Source organism: Choristoneura fumiferana, chromosome 26 (genome assembly GCF_025370935.1).
Source record: "Choristoneura fumiferana chromosome 26, NRCan_CFum_1, whole genome shotgun sequence".
NCBI classification, from domain to species: domain Eukaryota; kingdom Metazoa; phylum Arthropoda; class Insecta; order Lepidoptera; family Tortricidae; genus Choristoneura; species Choristoneura fumiferana.
Window position 1 is genome coordinate 1802144 of NC_133497.1, and position 20698 is coordinate 1822841.

The window sequence follows — 20698 nt, forward strand, 5'->3', positions numbered from 1 at the left end:
GATCCAGTGCACGCAGTAGCATAGAATTCTACATAAAGCAAGAAATCCGTCCGCTCCGCATGCTCCGATTCCGATGCAGTGGACGCCAGCTTCAGTGTTTTGTGCTATAGTACGCATTAGCCTGAAACAGTCGAGCTAAACTCGATTTAAGACGCGAGTTATCCGGTACAATATCATTTAATATCAGTAGTAATGTACTTCAGGCAGGTGACCGTGCACACGCATAAAGAGAAATGGCAGCCAAAAAAAATGAGCACTAGTATTAGTAATGTCGTGCGCAAGCGCGAACCGCTTGCGTTGAATAGACGAGTTTTACGTAATAAACAAGGTTAGTTTTTAGGGTTCCGGAGCCAAAATGGCAAAAACGGAACCCTTATAGTTTCGTCAAGTCCGCCTGTCTGTTTCTCTGTCTGTCGGTCCGTCCGTATGTCACAGGCATTTTACTCGAAAACTACAAGATGTATATCAATGAAATTTAGAGTACAGAATGTCTTGTCAAAGCCGCTATTTAGTTTTGTAGTTAAATTACAAAAATAAATATTTATTGGGGGGGGGGGCACTAAAAAAAATAATTATAACTCGCATCAACGTGTGGCACATAGTTCGACAGCTCTTTTGAAAAGATTGTAAGGTTTCTCAAAAACTTTTTTGATAAAGTGAAGATGTCCGGAAATAATCGCTCCCAAAGTAGCAAAAATTGTGTCCCCCTCTATCTTGTAAACAGTTTGTCCAAAAAATATGCAAAAAAATATGGAAAGGTAACGCTTAATAAATACTTTCAACGGAAATTGGTTTCAACATGATCGGATAAGTATACCTTTCTTGAGTTATTGCCGAAAAACTGCGCTTCTCAACAATAGGACGTAAGTGCCGTGAAGATACGCTCTTTTTTTGGTAATAGATTTTAAGACTGTAGTGTTTCAATTGTGTTATAGCGCACATAATATTACTTGTTTTTTTCGTAATGGCTACGGAACCCTATCTTGGGCGTGTCCGACACGCTCTTGGCCGGTTTTATATTATGTATGTACTATGAAGATTAATTATTTATGTTTGACGCGCTGCGGTTACCGCTGCGTTCACCGCGTAAAACAATGTTTGCTAATTAGATTATCTGTTCTGACTTTTCCCGATCAAAATAAATTACGCACTATGAAAAAATGCACTATTAAAATCTGTCGCAGTGCTACATTTATTAGATTGTTTTAATTTATTCATAACATGTAAATTGATTAACTGTGGCAATAAATTTATTTTTATTCTTATATAGCTGTACAGTTCTATAAATCAGTTCAGCGGAACCCCGTAACGGCATAACAATAATATACTCGTATGTAAAAAATAAGGTTTTGTTAAAAAAAAACATTTTTAATACAAGATTTTTTTGCTGACTGTACTTGTATTGTCACCCAAACTACATTTGCATACCAAATTTCATTTCGATGCCATTAACCGTTGAATAGTTTCGTCCTGTGGAGACGTTCCTGGCCGGACTACCAGGAGTCACTATCAGATTATTGTATTGTCACGCAAGTTACATAAGTATACCAAATTTCAGGTCAATCCAACTACTGAAAGTTGAACTAAAAGAATTTCCTTGCTCACCCGCGACCTTACGATAGCTACGCTTATGCAAAATATGCCTGTTCATGCAGTTCCTCCGCCACACACATATTTTGCATAAGCTTAGCTATGGACCTCCGCAAAGTAACGCCTGATTCAATAAATTACTGAAAGTTGGTCGAATTTAACTTGCAAGATTTGTTTACGAAAATAAATAAAAGCTTGTAATATTTATCTTTTTAAGACCTGCTGAGCTGGCAACGTTGCATTTATGAAAGTTTTTCTTTAAAAACGGTCAAATGTTAATAACGGTTTTTAAAGAATATTAAATTTTATATGGAATAATCGAGAAAAACTAACAAAAATGCAACGTTGCCAGCTAGGTATAAACGCTCTTAAGACCAAGTACTGCTACTTACCTCTTCTTTCGCCGTCAATATACTCGTAGGCCGACGCTAAACGCAATAACACACAGCACACAACGGCGGTCCGTAATATGCGGGGCATCTTCACTCGAACACTCCTCTCGCACTGACACGAGAACGTTCAAGTCAATGTAAATCGTGGGCGCTTATCAAATTATTGTTTATATTTAATTTTTAAAACTCTAATTTCTCCGCGTTCCTGACGGTTGTAATCTAGCCGTAGCTGCCGCGGCCGTAGCTGTATAAGGGACAACATCTGCCCTTGAGCTATTTTGACATGATTTTTTTTATATAGTTCACTCACAACTCATTTAATAGATATTTTTGAGTGACTTGACAAAACTTGAACAAACGTGAACTTAACAAAATATATCCTAACTAGCTTTTGCCCGCGGCTTCGCTCGCGTTAAATTTGGAGTAACATACATTTACTTTCTGCGATCCTTTTTTCGTGTTTTGATTAATTTTTCGGAGGATTATATGGAAATACAAATACAGACAGTTTTTTTTTAGACAGATGGTGCAAATTTTGTAATACAAAATCGACCTACATACGTAATTAATTATGATTCTTACCAACTTTGAAACCCTGCTTCGCTGATTCAGGGTTGGAATTTTAGAAAACGCTAAAGTACATACTACGCGTTTCTTTTGCCCGCGACTTCATACACGATATAGGATTATATCCCGAGAAATTGTAAAGTTCCCGCGGGACATGAATTTCTGTTAAGATCTATTTTTATATTCTTAATTGTCGATTAGAGACACATTGTAGCTTTCTATTATTGAAACAATTTTGAAAATCTGCCTCAAAATTGAAACTTATTTTTATTGTGCGGAAAGTTTGTAATTTTTTTTAAAGTAAGTAGTCTAATGTTAATCTGGGATAGTGTATCTTTCTATTGATAAAATAATTATTTAAATCACCTCAATAGTTTCAGAGATGACCCCCAACAAACAAAGAAACAAACAAAGTTGAGATATTTTCCTATTCTTTCTATTTCTCTAATCTTTGCCCTAGTGCACCTCTGCATTACTTTAGGTTCATCTATGCCAAATTTCACACCGTAGCATGCTGAACGGTTGTGTTGCTCTGAAGATGAGCTCTGGTTGAGTTGGAAACGCGTCAGTATAAAGTGGTGGTGGTGATAGATGGATTTGTGTGTGTTCTTACAGTATGGAAGCGGAGGAGCTGCATGAACACACATTGCATGGGTACGAAAGTAGCTATCATAAAGGTCGCGGGTGGGCAAAGTAATTGTGACAGCTCGTTGAACGTACATGTAAAATTTCGTATCTATGCTATCAGCCTTTGAGGAGTTCCGTCATCAGCAGACGACCCTGGCTGCAGCATCAGGCTGTGTATATCATATAAACGCATTGTCCATGAAATTTATTAATCATGTAAAGCCTTTTGCGCGCTTTTGCAGATAAAAGTGATGCCGTCTTTGGTTATTCGGACAAAACAAACAGAGACGGCATCACTGATATCCGTCACTTAAAGTTAGTCGACAAGTGGTGAAACAGGCCCTAAATGAAATATGATTATTTTTACCCAGGAATCTAGCCTATTCTTATTCTATTACAATACAATACAATACAATAACTTATTGCACACCAATACAGTAAACAGTACAGAGAACACAAGTATATACATAGAGATTATCTAAGGTAAGCAATAGGGGGCCTTATCGCTTCAGAGCGATCTCTTCCAGGCAACCTTTACAATGGACAGAAATAAGCAATACATTTTAGCAGGTGGTGCAATTTACAGTAGATTAGAGCTGTATCAAGAATACATAAAGCTAACACATACACAACAAATCTAAACAGATAGATAGGTAGATACCATAACAACACATCTATTAGTTAAGCTATTTTAATTATTAATAATTAATTAGTTTTAAATATTGTAATATGTATGTTAGTCTTTAAGGTATTTATTGTATGGGCCGTGATGCCTGGAATAAATGGTTTATTATTATTATATTAAGAGTAGAGCTGACGTTAGCTCAAAATACCATCGTGAGCAGCACCTATCTGTTTTTGATCAAAATGTGGCAAATCATTTTATAAACCAAATTATATAACAAGTGATATACAGGGTGGCCCATTTATATCGGTCAGTATGGGAAAGTCTGAAACTACTTTATTCTAGTAGGTGTTCGAAGTGTCCACCGTTACAATATTCAACAAATTCTGGCATGTAAAATTCTCTCTATGGTTGTTTGTACCCCTATGTAACAAGCTATGATACCGTTGAAGACCTTAAAGCAGCCATTGAGTCAATTTTAACGCAAATTCACCATGTCAAGATGCAATAATAAGATCGTTACCTAACCTTGTTGAACAGTGTATTGAAAAAAACGGTGGACAACTCGAACACCTACTAGAATAAAGTAAAGTATGTGAAAACAATTCATTTTATTCATTTTAGACATAATGTTTCATGGACACATTTACTTCTTAAGACGTACACAATCGATATCTAAATAGAAATAGTGTGTTTTTTTTTTCAAAATAACCTGGTTCGATTCCCGAGCTGAGTACAGGTTTTTTTTTAAATGCATTAATGCAGTTTTTCTTGTTATTAAAATCGATGTCATGGTTCCTAAGAAGAAATTTTCGTATGTCGTATAGTTTCAGACTTTCCCATACTGACCGATATAAATGGGCCACCCTGTATATTGTTATTGCATAATATTTGTTTTAATTTTAACGCCTGAATATTAATGCTAAAATATAAGTATTTTTTTGTGCAACTTGCTTTTTATTTGATTAGTTTAATCAGTTTTTCAAACAGCAGTTCGTTTTATATAAGAGAGAGAGTTTTATATGAGAGTTTCCCGGCAGAAATTCATTTTATGTGAATAGGTAGTAACACTAGAATAATATTTTTATTCTAACTGTGCATTAGGTAACACTAACATATCAAATGTTCATTATCAAAAATATGAATTAAACTTAAAGTATAATTATTAGGTACTATGTTAAATGTTTTAATAGTAGAACAGATGATCGTTATATAAAGTTATGATTTAATATGTTACATATTTTTATAGGCATCGTTATGCACCAAGCTGACGTTGCTAATTAGGAAAATGACGTCATTCCATATCCATTCTATACACTACCTACTTACTTCATGCGAAAATGGCTTTTTACCTATATATAATGGTTTTTACCTATATTTATATTGCTGGCTAAGCACCAGCAGATGTTCCTGCACTCCGATTTCTGGCCAGAGGGCGTGGTCTTCCGTCGCTTTAGGGAAGCAAGGATAAAAATCCCTACATAACTTTTTTTTGTTTTTAATGTCTTTTTTTATATAAGTATAATTTTAATTTTACAGCGCATTGCTTTTACTGTAATGCTGTAACTTTTTCTTGGCAAATAAATAAATATTTTAAACATTTTTGCATAAATGTAGGTCCTGTTTTTTTTCCTACAAATGTATAATTAATTGTACCCTCCCTTAACTTATCAACCGCCCCAAAACTTCCGTATTCCTTGACGCAATAACTGTGAAAAGAATTGAAGTTAGTTAATCGAATCTAGATGGTCTTTGGGGCCGGAAGGTTCTCGAATGGAGACCGCGGATCGGCAAGTGCAGCGTAGGACGTCCACCAATGAGATGAACGAATGACATAGTTAAAGCCGCGGGTTCACGGTGGATGCAGGTTGCTTCCAACCGAAGTAACTGGAAGTCTACGGGGGAGGCCTATGTCCAACAGCGGACGTCCTACGGCTGATATGATGATGATGGACGGTGGTCCTGTATGCAACACTATTAGGATAAATATACTGAGCGAAAGAAAATCTGGCCCACAAATGTATGCAGTAGGTAATAGGTAATTTTGTATGCAGAGTGGGTCAAATTATCTGCTGCTGAGTATATTCTGCGAGATTGGGAGATGTGACTGGCCGACATTGACTGTTCTAACAGACCGCTCAGATATACCGTTAGTTTTTGGAGTTTATGGGATACCTTTTAGATTAGCGGCTGATTTGATGATGACGATGATGATGATGAATCGAATCCACTCTCCACGGAATATGGCGTCTGTCTTGTTTAATAATGAACTTACAAGTTTCCTCAAAACTGTTGGTCATTGTATTTGTATGTGACATTATGCTATTACAAGGGTTGGAAAAATCACTTCAGTATAATTTCTCAAAGTGACGTTTGTTTTGAAAATAAGACATCCTGTATTGAGAATAAATAAATAAATATCACGGGACACTTGACACCAATTGACTTACGTAGTCCCAAATTAGGCAAAACTTGCGTTATGCGTACATAACGGACAAACCTGTGGGATAAACATAATATATAAATGATAGAAACATAGCTACTTATTAACACCCAATCCTCAAGAACAAACATTCGTAATTTTTATACAACTCTCTGCCTCGACCGGGAATTGACCCCGAGGCCTCAAGTTTTAGTCAGGTTCTCTAACTACTTGGATATTCAATAGCAATTTCGCACATTACTTTATTGTGGAAAACTCAGAGATGCTCGCCTGGACTAGAACCCACGACCATCTGCATCAGAGGTCAGAGATCAAACCACTAGAGTACCACGGCTTTACTCTCGTTGCCTTTATAATTTTTTATCTTTATTTTGGTTTAGAAGACTAATAAGCTGAGAAAATGTTTACAATTTTGTTCGCCATTATTATCTCCTGGGTTTTTTCGATAATAACTACAAAAAACAAACTATGCTTAATCAAAGTATAAAAAACGTGAGATAACCTTTTAGTGCCACTGCTGCGATAATACTAATAGGCTGGTTTTCTAGAAATACCTAAATAATTAGTTTGTCAATTAGAATATCGAAAAAATATCGTAGGTACATAGGGTAAAGGCACCAGTGACCAGCCAGGATCCTCTAGTCAGCCTTTCTGGGTACTGGAAACTGGTTGGTATCATCATAAATTGAAAACTACAATTAATCTGTGTGAAAATAAAAATAAAACCGGCCAAGAGCGTTTTGGACATGCCCAAAACAGGGTTCCGTAGCCATTGTGAAAAAATAAAGTAATACCTATCTTTCTAAGGATAAATTTCGAATTTTACTCAATCTTCCAGGTATATTTTACACCAGGCTGCTATTTACTCTTAAACTGCTAATAATTCTCAAGAAAACTTAACCGTTATAGTTTTCCTTGTAAGTTTGATATACTTATACTACCATCCTGTTTTGTTTTAAATTTTTCTCCCTCTGGTTTAGGTTTTAGAGGGGGGGGGCTACAGGGTTGGATGAAAAAAAAAATCACCCCCACTTTACGTCTATGGGAGGTACCCTAAAAAAACTTTTTACTGTATAATTTTGTCGGCATAATTTACATATATATCCATGCAAAATTACGCTTTTTATTTACGCTTTCGAGCATTGATAGTCCCTGAACAAAGCCGCGGACGGACTTACAGACAGACAGACATGGCGAAACTATTTGCCATTTTGGGTACGGAACCCTAATAATTAACACTGGGCATGTTTTAAAAAAGTTGCAGGACAAGAGTAGCTCAGTTATGCGACTAGAATTGAGCCTTGATTTTAAATGGTCAGACCCTGTGTACCAAATTTCAACAAAATCCGAAAAGCTGCTTTGATTTGACGTAGTTAAAAGAATTATATAGAATCGGAAACTTTCGTATTTATACCTAATATTAGAGCATATGCCGAACATTCCGTGATAACGCAGTAAATTTCGATACTAAGATTATGTTTGCATGTGTGAAGCTACGGGTCAAGCCTATCACTAAATGTTTTTACGAGAACAGAGATAAAGGTATCAATTGCCTGAAGACGCCGAGACGAGCGGACGAGATTTGGAAAAATGAGCAAATATTACTGCTTGTATCTTCTCACGGTGAGTTTTGTTATGTTTTTCGGAATTTAGAAAAATAGGTAATGTCAGCACAGCATCAAAAGTAGCGGATCACTTTTTTACTCTGTCGCCTAAACACATTGACAATCCTGCATGGCGTTTAGTAACATGACTGTAAAACGACAAAGTAAGAAAGTGAACAGACTTTTGATGCTGGCTGTATACTAGAAATAAACTTAAATTAAAATTAAAACCATTTGGAGAAATAGGCTTCGTGAAGCGTTTTCAGAAATCAGATTCCAAAAATGTGATAAACTGATTTAAATAAACAAAATTTAAGTAATGACCCTCATTTGACCCCTGGAGTATCTCGTCACAAAGGCAGTTATAAAAAAGGTCTGCACTCTTAAGCAAATTGACAGTTTGAAATGTTCCTGTCCTGCTTATAATAGCAAAGAGTGACAAAGATAGAACTTTAATCACATGATGCGCAACTGGCCTTAAACAGTTGTCATTTATCGTAAAGTCCGAAATGTATACACGAGTATTTCCAATGTAAAATACATCTTAAATTTATTAAATTACTATGTTACAAGTAAATACAAAATAATTTAAATATCAGATTTTTAAAAAGATATCTATTTACTATCACACCATTAAATAAACAAAGGAATAATCGAAGCTAAAAGAAGAGAAATAAATTAAAACTATTTGTCATGGTTCATTGAGGACCCTAAACCGTGCTTGAATTATTGACATTTTGTTATGCCACAGATTATGTTATGTACGACCTGAATTTTTCCAGACAATGGAATGTGGCTGTCTTACTGTGACGTCATCCAGCGTATTTCGTTAAAAAAAATATAAAAAAATAAATACTTATCCAAATTCAAAATCAATGAAAATGGTATCTTAAAATATCCTATTCTCTCCAAAAATAAGATAAAAACTATAGGTTATTTTTTGGTGCATCCCAATTAAACAACACATTTATTTCTACTCGACGGCACTGGGAGAGGACAAATAATTAGGAGTAGGATTTTTTTTTCCTCATGGCAGGTAATGTACGAGGAAAAATAATTCATAGTACAATACCCGGTTTTGGAGTAGGATTCTTTAATGCCTTGTACAGAACAAGCTTCAGTAAATAAGCATATTACTTAAGCTTATTTTCACAATCGCGTTTTTTCCCAATATTAATCGACACAGAAACAATGTCGACGGAGCTCCGCTCACGCGGAGCTCCTGCTTTAGTGTAGTTTTGGCCTTTCGGGCCGATGCAAACTGAACATGACCTAAACCTACCTACGTTTCTGGGTCGATTAAACTTGGGAAAAATCGCGATTGTGAAAATAAGCTTCAGTAAAAAGTATTGTTCTGTACAAGGCGTTAAAGAATTCAACTCCAAAACCGGGTATTGTACTATGAATTATTTTTCCTCGTACATTACCGGCCCATTACGTTGGTCATGTACAAGGAAAAAAAATCCTTTTACACAACCGGTTTTGGAGTAGGAATTATTTGTCCTCTAATGTAATTTGTAATGGAAGTTGGTTATGTACGGGGAACAAGGGGGCGCTCTCAGCTTAACCTTCCTTCTAGGTTTCTGCCGACTGATGCCGGACCCAAGCGTCAATTACTATTGCAAAGTAACTGGAGATGGCATAGTAAGCGGGACCCGGGCGTGCCACGAGCTAGAGCCTCACGGTACGGAGGTCGTGCCGGAGTGCAACCGCCCCTTCTACTACTCCAGCAGCGTTCTGCTGAACATGCGCTGCGTCGACGGCAGCTGGGACCACGTCGCCGTCTGCCAACCAGGTATATCAGAGATAGCACTGCAACTGAAATGCAAAAAAAAAACTACGACAAGACATTCACCCCCTTCAAGCAGATCTGCGGCGGCTCTCTGATCTCCACCAAGCTCGTCATATCTGGCAAGTATCACTGAGCCTTTAACTTCCACTTATTTGTATCATCCATCATCCACATAAACTGAACCCGCACACCGGTATTGTGGTCAGCATTGACAATCATTAAGCCCAGTTTAGACTTGCAAGAAAAATCGTGCAAGTTGCATTACATTGCGGCGCTCGGTTGATCACTACGAAATAGTTTGTGTTACGTGATCGCAATGTATTGCAACTTGCATGATTTTATTTTAAGTCTAAACTCGGCTTTACAAACGGGTTCCCTTTATCTTGTACTAGCTTTTACCCGCGGCTTCGCTGGCGTTAACCATAAACATTTCAAAGAAGCAAGCAATCAAGCAAGCAAGCCAGCAAGCATGCAAGTGAGCATGTAAGCAAGCATGCAAGTAAGCATGCAAGCAAGCATGCAAGCAAGCATGCAAGCAAGCATGCAAGCAAGCATGCAAGCAAGCATGCAAGCAAGCATGCAAGTAAGCATGCAAGCCAGCATGTAAGCAAGCATGCAAGCAAGCATGTAAGCATGCAATCATGCAAGCAGGCATGCAAGCAGGCATGCAAGCAGGCATGCAAGCAGGTATGCAAGCAAACATGCAAGTGAGTATGTAAGCAAGCATGTAATTATGCAAGGAATAGTGCATGCATTCGAGCATGCAAGCAAGCATGCATTCAATTCTGAATTCAAGCATGCAAGCAAGCATGTAACTTTGCAAGAAATAGTGCTAGTAGTAACCATGCATTTAAGCCTGCATTAAAGCATGCAAGCAAGCATGCAAGCAAGCTAGCGTGGAAGCAATCGTGTAAGCAAGCATATGATTATGCAAGAAATGGTGCATGCAAGCAAGCAAGCATGCTTTTAAACACATTATTAAAAAAAGTTCGTGTAAATGTGCATTCATAGTCTATGTAGAGAGTCAGCTCAGCGGTTAGAATACAAAAACAAAACTTTTGGTCATCCCTTGGGAATGGAATTTTTTTTCAGGATAAAAAATATCCTATTATTATTCTGGACGTATGCAAATTCATAGGAATCGGTGCAGTAGTTACGGCGTGAAAGCGTAACAAACAAACAAACTCACTTTCCCCTTTATAATAGTAAGGAAGGAAGGACTAGCTCCCCGCCCCGGTTTTGTGCTGGGTATTTATTGTGCATTATTGCGGTTATGATGAAATTAAAGCACAGTTGGAAGAAAAATATATTTCACGGCGAGCAGGGCTACTACGAAACTCGAAATTCGAAGTTCGTGTCGTGCGATCTGACACTTATACTATTTAATACGAGAGCGAGAGGGACGATAGGACACGAAATGTGAGTTTCGTGTTTCGTAGTAGCCCTGCAGCAGCTCAAAACAGGAAGGTGTTGCTATGTAACAATCAGTGAGCAAATTGCATTTTGCTCCCACCATGAGACAAAGTAACTTTTTAATTAAATTTTTTAAAGCTAGACAGTGCTGGGTCTACTCACTGAATTACAAATATTTGAACTTCACTTTATCGGTCACTTTCACTTCAACACGAAAAAAGCGAGAGATAGGATCAAAATGAAATGTGTTGATATAATTTTATTAATTTATAGTAAGTATTAAAAATAATTCGTTAGCAAATTACACGAAAACTAAACATTTCCTAAATGTAAAAAATTCCCGCTCTAAATAAAGTATGCTACCTCGTTGCACGAAAGCCGCTGCTCTTGTTTTTTTTTTTCAATAAAAGCGTTCCGTATACTGCCTGCCTCTTAAAGTTGGAATAAATATGCCAAATCGGTTGTACGTTGTTTCGCAGACAACATTGTAATAGAATATATTTATTCTCATATTATTAATTCATAGAATAATCATTTATATTTTGTTACAAATAAAAAAAATTTAGTTATTCATTTTATAGAATAACAAAACAAATATTCTTTATTCTTATATTATTAATTAATTAAATTATTATTAAATTTTAGTTGATAAAAAACTTATTACAAAGAAAAACATTTCATGTGGTGGTTGGTTCTAAACGTTTTAATACATATCTGCGACAAAATATTATACCCTCCTATAACGGTAGCGATTCACTTTTTGTTGTGGTCACAGTTCTTACCTAACCTTACCTTCTTTTCTGGTAGTGATTCGCTTAGTGGTGATGTCACAGTTCTAACCTAACCTAACCTACTTTTCTGGTATCGATTCGCTTTCTGGTGGGGTCACAGTTCTAACCTAACATGTATACCTGCCTATTTATAATTCCATCTATGTTTGTAATGTGATATGCAATAAATGAAATGAAATGAAATGAAATGAACCTAACCTACTTTTCTGGTAGCGATTTGCTTTCTGGTGGGGTCACAGTTCTAACCTAACCTAACTTACTTTTCTGGTAGCGATTCGCTTTCTGGTGGGGTGACAGCTTTAATCTAAACAAAAGTATCCTACATATAATAGTTCATAGTTTGTCAATTGTGTTTTGTTTCTTTTCTTTTGTACAATAAAGAGTTTACATACAAACATACATAAAATTACTCTATAAAAATGTATTATTTTTATTAAATTATGGATTTTTACATTTTCGTTGAAACAAAATATCGTGAATAAATAAACCGAAAGACAATATTCTTTAAAAAATAATTATATGGTTTGATACAATTGTTAAATAAAATAATTTCAGTATAAATTCATTGAATTATTTTTCTATTAAATTTGTTTCATTAAAGTAAATAGTGATTGAAACAATAATATTTGAATTAAAAATACAAGGACTAAATATTATAGGAAACATTTTCTGCGAAACGAAATTCTGTGAAATTTCTGTCTGTGAAAGAAGGGAACACCATGCCAAATTGAATGAATTTGCAACTAATCTACTTATGTTTATGTAATAGAAATCCTAATAAAATCATATTTAAAGGTTTAATAACTATACGTTTATTGTTCGGTACGGTTGTTGTTGTATAAGTTTATTGTTTTTATTATTATGTAAGTATTTGTGTGTACAAATATATAATATATATGTGTGTATACACAAAATATAATATAATATATATATATATATGTGTGTGTGTATTTATAATGCACTGTTGGAGTAAATTTAAAATATCGGTTCTTTATTTTAATGTTTCCATTGCACTTGTAGTGTCTACTCTTTGTATCTGATATTCTGTTAATCGTTCAAAGGTTGACTGGAACTTCTACTTAACCTATTAACATGCATCATCTACAGCGGCACATTGCTTCTGGAAGACTGAGCACCAGGCAGCAGCCAGCACGTATGCGGTGGCGCTGGGGACGGTCTACCGACCCTGGGACGAAGCCATGGACAGTGAAGCCCACAAATCTGACGTGAGTGTTCTTCTGAAGCCATAGCCAATGGTTATATATTAATTCGAATAACGTAATACTCTTAATTCAAATTGGCATAATGTTATTTCGCATAATTATTAATAGCAATATGCATAATTTAAACTATGATGCATAACGATTACTTGGCATAAATTCAATAATGATAATTTGCATAAGTATTAAAAAGTATAATAATGTTGGTTATTTGTAATTTTTTAAATAGATCTTACCTAACCGAGCCAATATTACCCTGACCCATTTAATTTCCTTACTTGATAAAATTATGCCAATTCATTCTATGACAATTAAAGTTATATTTAAATATTATGCATAATTATGTTAATTATACAGTTTCATTATCTTTTTTGTTATTTTATTATAATGCCATTTCAATGTTATGAACAATTATGGTATGCTTAATCTGTTAGGTAAATGAATTCATATTATGCCAATTAATGTTATGAATGAGAAGTAAGGGCTAACTTGGACAACGAGAGCTTCGTGTCAAAATCAAACTTTAATTGTTAAATGGTCATCATATAAACATTATATCACCCACGGTTTTTATATGACAAGAAAATTAAGATAGTTTTATCTTTTGACCGTGAGAACTTAATTGAAAACACATTTTGTAAGTTACTTTTAAAATTCATTTTTGACAGCTTTAGGAGGTTGCAGACTTAATTTTCACTGAATGCATCGACGCGTTTCTGAGAAACTGGCATTGACAGACAGACATACTTATAACACCATCTACAACGATTCTTTATTTATTTGGCTTAAATAGTTATTTGTGCAACAAGAGAGCAAAGTTGTTTTTTGTAGCGAGTGTTGATTTTGAATCCCGAGTAAGCGAAGGACAATCCTGAGAGCAGCAACGGATTCAAACACACGAGATGCAAAAAAACTTTGGTCTTGTGTGACACATACAATTTTTCACCTCAGCGGCGAGAACATTAATTTAAATGTAACATAAGAATAAAACCTGTTTACGAAACAAAACAAATTAAAAAAAACAAACATTTTTTTTTAAATATAATCCGATTAAGAAACAAATAAGTATAAAAGTCACATTTAAAACCCTTACTCAAAAATGATACGTACAGTCGCGAATACATCTTTAAAAAGTCACCAGAAAGTTAAGTATGCCAAACATTCTTGAAAAGCGGCTGCCGTGGGCTGTGTGTACATTCGGAGAAGCATTGCGGAATACATAATTGTTGTATTTTGAACGATTCGATGATAATGTAAGCTTTTTTGCTACTAGAAATGTCAGCGACCAAGGGTAATTAATTATGGCATGCGAAAAGTTACATCATTTTGTATGATTAACATAGATACATCTCTTTGTAGTTGACTGTACATAATAAATAAATGTAAAATTTGTTTTGAGTGCCACAAACTGGACTTTTGTATGAAACAGAATGCAGTAGAAATTACGCGACCAAAAATACGTGACTTTGGCTGAGCGTAATTTTAGCGTTGTGAGTCGCGTATTTTCGATCGAGCAATTTTGGTTTCATGCAACGTGTACAACTAATAAATAAATAATAAATAAAAATGATTTATTGCAGACCAGAATCCATAGTTTGTTAGAAATAATACATAAGTTTTATTTGTAAGGCTACGGTCTTATAATAAAATTAGGTCTTATTTTGAGTCGCCGTGTGGCACAACTGGACTTTTGTATAAAACCGAATGCAGGAGAAAATCACGTGACAAAAAAATTACGCTCGTCTGGCTTCACCCATACAACTCAAAAAATTATGCCCGTCCGGTTTCATCCATATATTCCACGTTCGCCGAGTCTCAGTAACTTTGAATTAATTTTATTCCAGGTCAGTGAAATTAAGATCCCGTTTCGCTATCTGGGTGACGCAGGACACCACCAGGAGGACATCGCGCTGGTCTTCATGTCGACTCCGGTGGTCTACCACACGTACATCCGGCCCGTCTGCATCGACTTCAGCGACGAGTTCGACCGGAATCAGCTGCAAAGCACGAATTCCGGGAAGGTAAGAATGTCTGAGTTTAGTTCCCAGGCAACAAAATGCTATAAGTCAACTGATGGATTGTAGTGAAGTGGGATGAGTGTTTAATCATGCAAAGTTTCACGTGTGCCGTAATTTTTTGAGGAGTTTCCTCCTGTAGAGTTAATCCTGGCTGGACTATCAGGATGTCACTACCAGATTCTTGTATTGTCACCAAATCACCTCAGTACGCCAATCCGATCACTAAAAGTGAGTCAAATTTATCTTGCATAATTTGACCCGTACCTACATACATTAAACATACAACATACATTGCAAGTTACATAAAAGCTTGTAAAATGAGCAGCATTACATCGCTGCATGAGTGTTTCGTGTTGCAAACTTTTCGTTCATTTTCCAAGAATTTTTACTGGCCGGTTGTGTGCTGGCTGTTAACTCTTTTGCATACATTTGGTTTCTGATCTGAAATTTGAAATTTTAATTCAATGATTTGTTGGTTCAACTGATGTTTTTGTTTTGGCCTCAATTCTTGGATCACGTTGAGCGCGTAGCTCTTGTCAGTTGGAATTTTTATTTTTTAAAATATTCTGCATCCAGTTTTTTCTTTGGTGTAGTGATACCAGTGTCAGTACCAGTGATTTTACCAATTGTGTGTGGCCGGCTTGTGCTGCATTTTTTTTAAGCGTTTGCCCGCTGCTTTTCTGCTGCACGCCCGTGCGACGGGGCGCTTTATCGATATCTCCAATACTATGATTGTTTTTTGGAGTCTTTTTGTATTTTTTATTTCAACTCCAAATTTGTTACTTTTACGGGTATCCCGTGAAACCATATCGACCTGACCTGGACCTAGGTTCGATTCCCAGCGCTGGTCTCTTTTTCTGGTTTATCTGTGCGTCCATGTCTCAGTTTGTATTTTCGATATCTCCAATACTGCTGATTTTTCATCGGTCTTACCCTTACCCCTACTCTCATCCTGATCGACTACCTACTCGTGATGGGTGTCGTCTTGTCTTTTTTCCGCACGTTTAATCACGAGAGCATGTGCGTGTGACGTCTACTGCTTCGTGGGCTCCGTCGGTGTGGAAGTTCAGAAGAGGACTCCGTTACGTAGTGAAACCGGTCAAATTATACTAGAATAACCTAATCTTTCCCCTTTAAATGGCATGCTAGTACCGTATGCGAAGGAGAATCGCTATTGTAGATTTTTGCTCCCACAGGTTGTAGGTTCGTTTCCCGATGATGCATGCATGTAGGCATTAGTGCTAGCGTACAACAAACTAAGGCCAACATATCAGGAATTTCTTTAGCTCTTAATATTGTGTGTCTTTTGTGTAGGTGTTGGGAAATGTTTATTTTCAAAATACAAAAAAAAGGCTTTCCATGAGCCCTTTCTACATTTTTCATTCGATTTTATTTGGCTTGCGGCTGAATAATTAACTTTATATAACCTTGCAAATTATCAATGTTTACGTAAAACGACTAACCGCTCTGTCTCGCAACGTGTGATCTTAAAAATGATCTCGCTCTTGTTTTATTTGGCTTGCCGCTTTTAATTTCAATAAATTATATTTACCGCTAAATTTCACGTTTTTAACTTATGTCAGCTTACTTAGGGTTCACGGGCACCTTAAGAGCTCTTGGACGTATAAGTTATGCTGCAGTAGGTACGTCACGTCAATCAATAACGACAAGTCACGTTAATTACGCGCGTCGGAGTCACCGCTTTAGGATATTAAAAACTTTAAAAACCCCCGACACACAAAAAAACGCCTGAAAAAAAAAACCGACCAAAAAACGCCGCCAAATAAGACAACTCATCATCATCATCATCATTCCAGCCTATATACGTCCCACTGCAGGGCAGAGACCTCCTCTCAGAACAAGAGGGCTTGGACCATAGTTCCTGCGCGGGCCCAGTGCGGATTGGAAACTTCACACGCACCATTGAATTGCTTTGCAGGTTTGTGCAGGTTTCCTCACGATGTTTTCCTGCACCGCAAAGCTCGTGGTAAATTTCAAATGTAATTCCGCACATGAATTTCGAAAAACTCAGAGGTGCGAGCCGGGGTTTGAACCCACGACCCTCTGCTTGAGAGGCGATAGGTCAAACCACTAGGCCACCACGGCTTCAAGACAACTAAAAAGTAAAAAATAATTATGCACTACCTAGCTGTTGGCCACGACTTCATCTGCTAAGAATTCGTTTATCCCTATCCGCGGGATAGCAATAAACGAATTCTACGTGAACAGAGTCGCGGGCAAAAGTTAGGTAATGAAACAATTGAAACTAATATTGTCGTATTTGATATTTTAATTAAAATAAAGTTTAGACCGTACACTAAAAAAAACAATTTATTAAATAACTTCCTAAAGCGTTCACTAGAAAGAGCCTATTTTCCTTCTGTCCATTCCTATATTGAACAGACTGTAAATTGTTTCACTTCATTTATAAATCATTCTGTTTTTTAGGGTTCCGTAGTCAACTAAGACCGCTTATAGTTTAGTCTGTCTGTCTGTCTGTATGTCAGTCTGTCTGTCCGTCCGCGGCTTAGCTCAGAGACCGTTAGTAGGTTCTAGAAAGCTGTAATTTGGCATGCATATACATATCAGTCACGCCGACAGTAGCAAAAAATATAAATATATATTTAGGGTAGATGCCTCCCATAGACAAAGTGGGGGTGTTTTTATTTTCTCGACTAACCCTACAGTGTAGGATATCGTTGGATAAGTTGGAGGGTTGCTAAGACGATTTTTCTATTCAGTGATATGTTTGCGAAATATTTAACTTTAAAGTGCAAATTTCCATTAAAATCGAGCGTCTCCCACCCTCTAAAATCTTAACTGTTGGGTGGAAAAATTTGAAAAAATTCAGAATGGTAGTTAATATATCAAATTTACAAGAAAAATTATAGCAGCTAAGATTGCCTGAGAATTATTACAGTAGTTTAAGAGTGAATAGCAGCCTAAGGTATAAAACGTACTTAAACTTGGAAGACATAATACGAAATCCTTAGAAAAACATGACTTGATTTTTTCGTAATGGCTACGAAACCCTATCCTGGGAGTGTCCAATACGCTCTTGGCTGTTTTTTATCAAGTAAGGTTTAGATATAAGGCGTATTATTATTTAAATTTAAATTTAGAAAGTTTAATAGCAAGATTTTTTAAATAGTTTCTTTATTAATACGTTTTATAATTCTAGATTTTAAGCACTTAAATAGGTAAATATTTTATAGCTTTAAGACAACTATTTAATTTTAAGAATTAACGTTAAAGGTTATCGCTTAACGTGCTCATTTCGGCTGAATGTAAATGTGGCATAACACTTAATCACAGGTTTCGGGCTGGGGACTGACGGCAGCAGACGGCCCTGCTTCCTCGCTGCTGCTGACTACTGACCTGCCTTACGTAAATGCGACCAAGTGCATGGACGAGTTGCCTCCTGAATTCAAGCCGTACCTGACCAGCGACAAATTCTGCGCTGGCACTAAGAACGGCAAGTTTATATTTTAAGACTGTGGGGGTGAAGCCAGATGAGCATACATTTTTGAGTTATGAGTCGCGTAATTTTTGTTACATTCGGTTCCACCTAAAACTCCTCTTTCGTTCACACGGCGACGCAAAATGAGATATCTGCCGACTAAAACGCGTGTTTTCCAAAAAAAGTGTAGGCACTCGTGACGGCACAGAAAAGTAAAAATTGATTGACTCCAATTTCAAAATTGGATTGCTTATTTGATTTATTTTTAAAGTTAAAGTATATTGCTTTAAAAATGGCTTAAAAATAAACAAATACAGAAAATATCCACATTATCAGGTGATATCGTGGTGAATCTAGTTCCAATTTGTCACAGAAACTTAAATTTATTATAATACGTCTTGTTATAATTATGGACCCTCTACAGTTTATACATTGTAAATAAACTATTTAAAACAGGCTTAGATTATAAAATAAATGGAACACAAACTCATTGAGGATGAAATATACCTATGTCCAGTTCGTCACAACAGTTTCCTACATCAACATTTTTGGTATAAAGAACTTACAAATCACTCACTATTTAAAAATATGTTACGGAATATCTATTTAGAATTCTCAACGCTAAAAAAACGTGAATATCAGTGTCGTAGCTAGGTGGACAAGGGCCCCAGTGCATAGAGAAAGAATCGGGCCATCACCCCCTCTTTCCACGTAGCATGAACCTATATTGGCCCTCAAAAACATTTCGATACATAAAAAAATCGCTGGAGCCTGCTCACAATATTTTTTTTATGCTCATCTTTTTTCAAAGCTTAGGTTAAAGGCCCCCCCCGAGCTCCGGGACCTGGTGCACTGCACCACCTGGCCCTACGATAGCTACGCCACTGGTGATTACCCATTGTTGTTTTTCACAATTCAAATCTTGGGAGAGTGACTATGCGGAATTTCATGTAGATAGTTAGGTATCTGGAAAATGTAAGGCATAGTGTAGACTTAGGCAGACATTTATAATACGAGCCTGTTGCCCGCGACTCTGTCTGCGTTGAATTGGTTTGTCGCTTCCCCGCGGAAACTATGCAATTTTCCAAAAAATACTTAAACTTCTCGCCAATTTCTGCAATATTGGCACAACTCAAAAGTGTCACTGTTGCATTAACGCAGGCGGTTTTATGCGCAAGAACGAGCGGCACACTGAAGATGAGTCAGTATTGCAGGAACGAGATAGGTAATTTCTTGCGTGCAGTAGTGGCACGGGAGCCATCTTTGGGTTGTTCTGGTAAACTTTTGAATTTGACCAGTATTGTATGCTGTAAAATACGCATCGTAGAACACGATTCTGGGCTTAACTTTGAGCGATTTGAGTTTTATTTTTCATACATTTGGCAGTGGAATTAAAACCTATAGGGTACTTCCTGCAGACCTAGAATCATAAAATTTGACAAGAAGGAAGGTCTTACAGCACAAGTAAAGAAAAGCATCCTACAATCGCTAATTTTGTTGCTACATCACAAAAAAAAAACATTTTACACAAACTTATTGCTTTCGAAAGCGATGGTTTATTTTGACACTCCCTGCGTAGATCAAGATGGCGTACAAATACTTCTTTATTGCACAATTTGCACACCACAAATATAAACACTTAGATTCAGGGTAGACAAGGCGGTCTTATCAAAAGCGATCTCTTCCAGACAACCATTGGGGCGTAGTGACGTACGCGTGGACTACAGTGCACGAGGCCCCGAGTTCGAATCCTAGAAGAGTAATAATAGTTGAATGAATATGCAAATAAATATTCTGTGAATATTTCAAGCAACTACCTGTTGCCGTTATTAAATCGAGCAAAATCGGCAAAAAAACGTTTGTTAAATGCCCCCTTTATAGGGTTCCGTAGCTAAAATGGCAAAGACGGAACCCATATAGTTTCGCCATGTGTGTGTCTGTCTGTCCGTCCGCGGCTTTGCTCAGGGATTATCAATGCTAGAAAGCAGTAATTTTGCACGAATATATATGTAAACTATGCCAACAAAATGGTACAATAAAAATTTCAAAAATATTTTTTTTAGAGTACCTCCCATAGACGTAAAATAGCGGTGATTTTATTCATCCAATCTTGTAGTGTGGGGTCTTTAAAACCATTAGGGGGTTGCTAAGACAAT

The 20698-nt window shown here is 36.6% G+C and overlaps 1 protein-coding gene across 1 annotated transcript in view; it reads left to right on the forward strand.

Moving 5' to 3' along the window:
• LOC141443003 (prostasin-like) overlaps window positions 1-20626 on the forward strand; it is a 431412-nt gene extending 410786 nt beyond the window's left edge. The window contains exons 3-6 of the mRNA XM_074108217.1: window positions 9428-9643; window positions 12952-13070; window positions 14909-15085; window positions 18398-20626. Coding sequence (XP_073964318.1) covers window positions 9428-9643; window positions 12952-13070; window positions 14909-15085; window positions 18398-18574 — 689 coding nt within the window. The 3' untranslated portion in view covers window positions 18575-20626. The remainder of the gene's footprint in view (window positions 1-9427; window positions 9644-12951; window positions 13071-14908; window positions 15086-18397) is intronic.
• Window positions 20627-20698: the final 72 nt, after the last annotated feature.